Source organism: Humulus lupulus, chromosome 5 (genome assembly GCF_963169125.1).
Source record: "Humulus lupulus chromosome 5, drHumLupu1.1, whole genome shotgun sequence".
In the NCBI taxonomy this organism is placed as follows: domain Eukaryota; kingdom Viridiplantae; phylum Streptophyta; class Magnoliopsida; order Rosales; family Cannabaceae; genus Humulus; species Humulus lupulus.
In genome coordinates this window covers 234,875,891-234,877,159 of record NC_084797.1, presented here as the reverse complement: position 1 = coordinate 234,877,159, position 1,269 = coordinate 234,875,891, and the positions used below count along the sequence as shown (strand labels likewise).

Below are 1,269 nucleotides of genomic sequence, written 5' to 3'. Positions count from 1 at the left end.
AAAAATATTTCCATATATAAATAAATTATAAAATTAGTAAATTTAAGTTAAATATCTTTTTTAGGCTAACACATATTTCAACTAACTCACTTAATATTTATATTTTAAAAAAAATATCTATTAATTCTTCAAAATACACTAATAGACCGAAGCTTAAAACCCCAAAATTGAAGTTGAATTTTCCTAATATATCGGATCTCATCATATTTATATAGAGATTAAAAGATACGTCGGTATAATTTAAAATTCAAAAACATTTATTTAAAAAAATATATTTTGATATTTTCCTATATATAAAGCTCTAATAATTAATCCCTCACAAGTCACAACTACACATAGCTAAAAATCTCTCCCTAGTCACAACTAAAGATTGACAGAGTAAATAAGATGCCAACTCCGGATGATGATGGGCGGAGGAGGAGCGACGGTAACTGGCGGCCACTGACTTCAACGAACGAAGATGATTCTATGCGACGGTCACCACCACCAATAATTTCAGAATCTAGTCGTATGCCATTGTTTTTAGTTCGATTGACAAGGCTTTCAATAGATCAAGTTGGAGTTGAAATTGAAGTTGATCATAACAACGGTACTACTTCATCTTCTTTTCGAACGATCAGAATTACAACTACTGATAATGATAATGATAGTGATTCTAGTGATCGTAATGATAATAATAATGATATTACGAGAGTACTAAAAAATATGAAATATAAGAAATCAAAAGAGAATGAAGATGAACAGGTTTGTGCGGTGTGTTTGGAGGAGTTTTCGAATGGAGAAGAGGTGGCCATCACTACTTGCAACCACTCGTATCATAATCCATGTATTACCAAGTGGTTAGCTCTTAGAAAATCTTGTCCTTATTGTAGGAAACAATTATTTTGATTTAAGTAATATATATATATATATATATTTAGATTTGCCTTGCATTGTTGACAAAACAAAATATCATCATATATTTATCATTCTAACTTAAATTTTGTTTGTTTTTTAATGTATTTATCATTAACGTGGTTCTAAACACATTTGTTGCAAGAAAACAAAAAGCTAAGATTCTATATAACTAATGCCAATATAGTAAAAAAAAAATTATGTATAGTAAATTTAATAGTAAAAAAAACATTTGATGTTAGCATCACTTAATACTTACAAAAATATAACAAAAATTATTAGTACCAGAATATTAGGATTATCATGATCACCATCATGGTTATTGGCCTGAAAAATGAAATAAAATTAATACTTGATTTGATTATATTGAAGACG

At 28.1% G+C, this 1,269-nt stretch overlaps 1 protein-coding gene across 1 annotated transcript; it reads left to right on the top strand.

Annotated features, from left to right (window-relative positions):
- The first annotated feature begins 387 nt into the window (after positions 1-387).
- LOC133780098 (E3 ubiquitin-protein ligase SDIR1-like) lies at positions 388-888 on the top strand. Its single transcript, XM_062219976.1, has one exon. The coding sequence runs from the start codon at positions 388-390 to the stop codon at positions 886-888; it is 501 nt and encodes a 166-aa protein (XP_062075960.1).
- The last annotated feature ends 381 nt before the right edge of the window (positions 889-1,269 follow it).

Bases quoted from the DNA above. Each gene is read 5' to 3' on its own strand.
- LOC133780098 (XM_062219976.1), top strand. From the start codon at position 388: ATGCCAACTCCGGATGATGATGGGCGGAGGAGGAGCGACGGTAACTGG.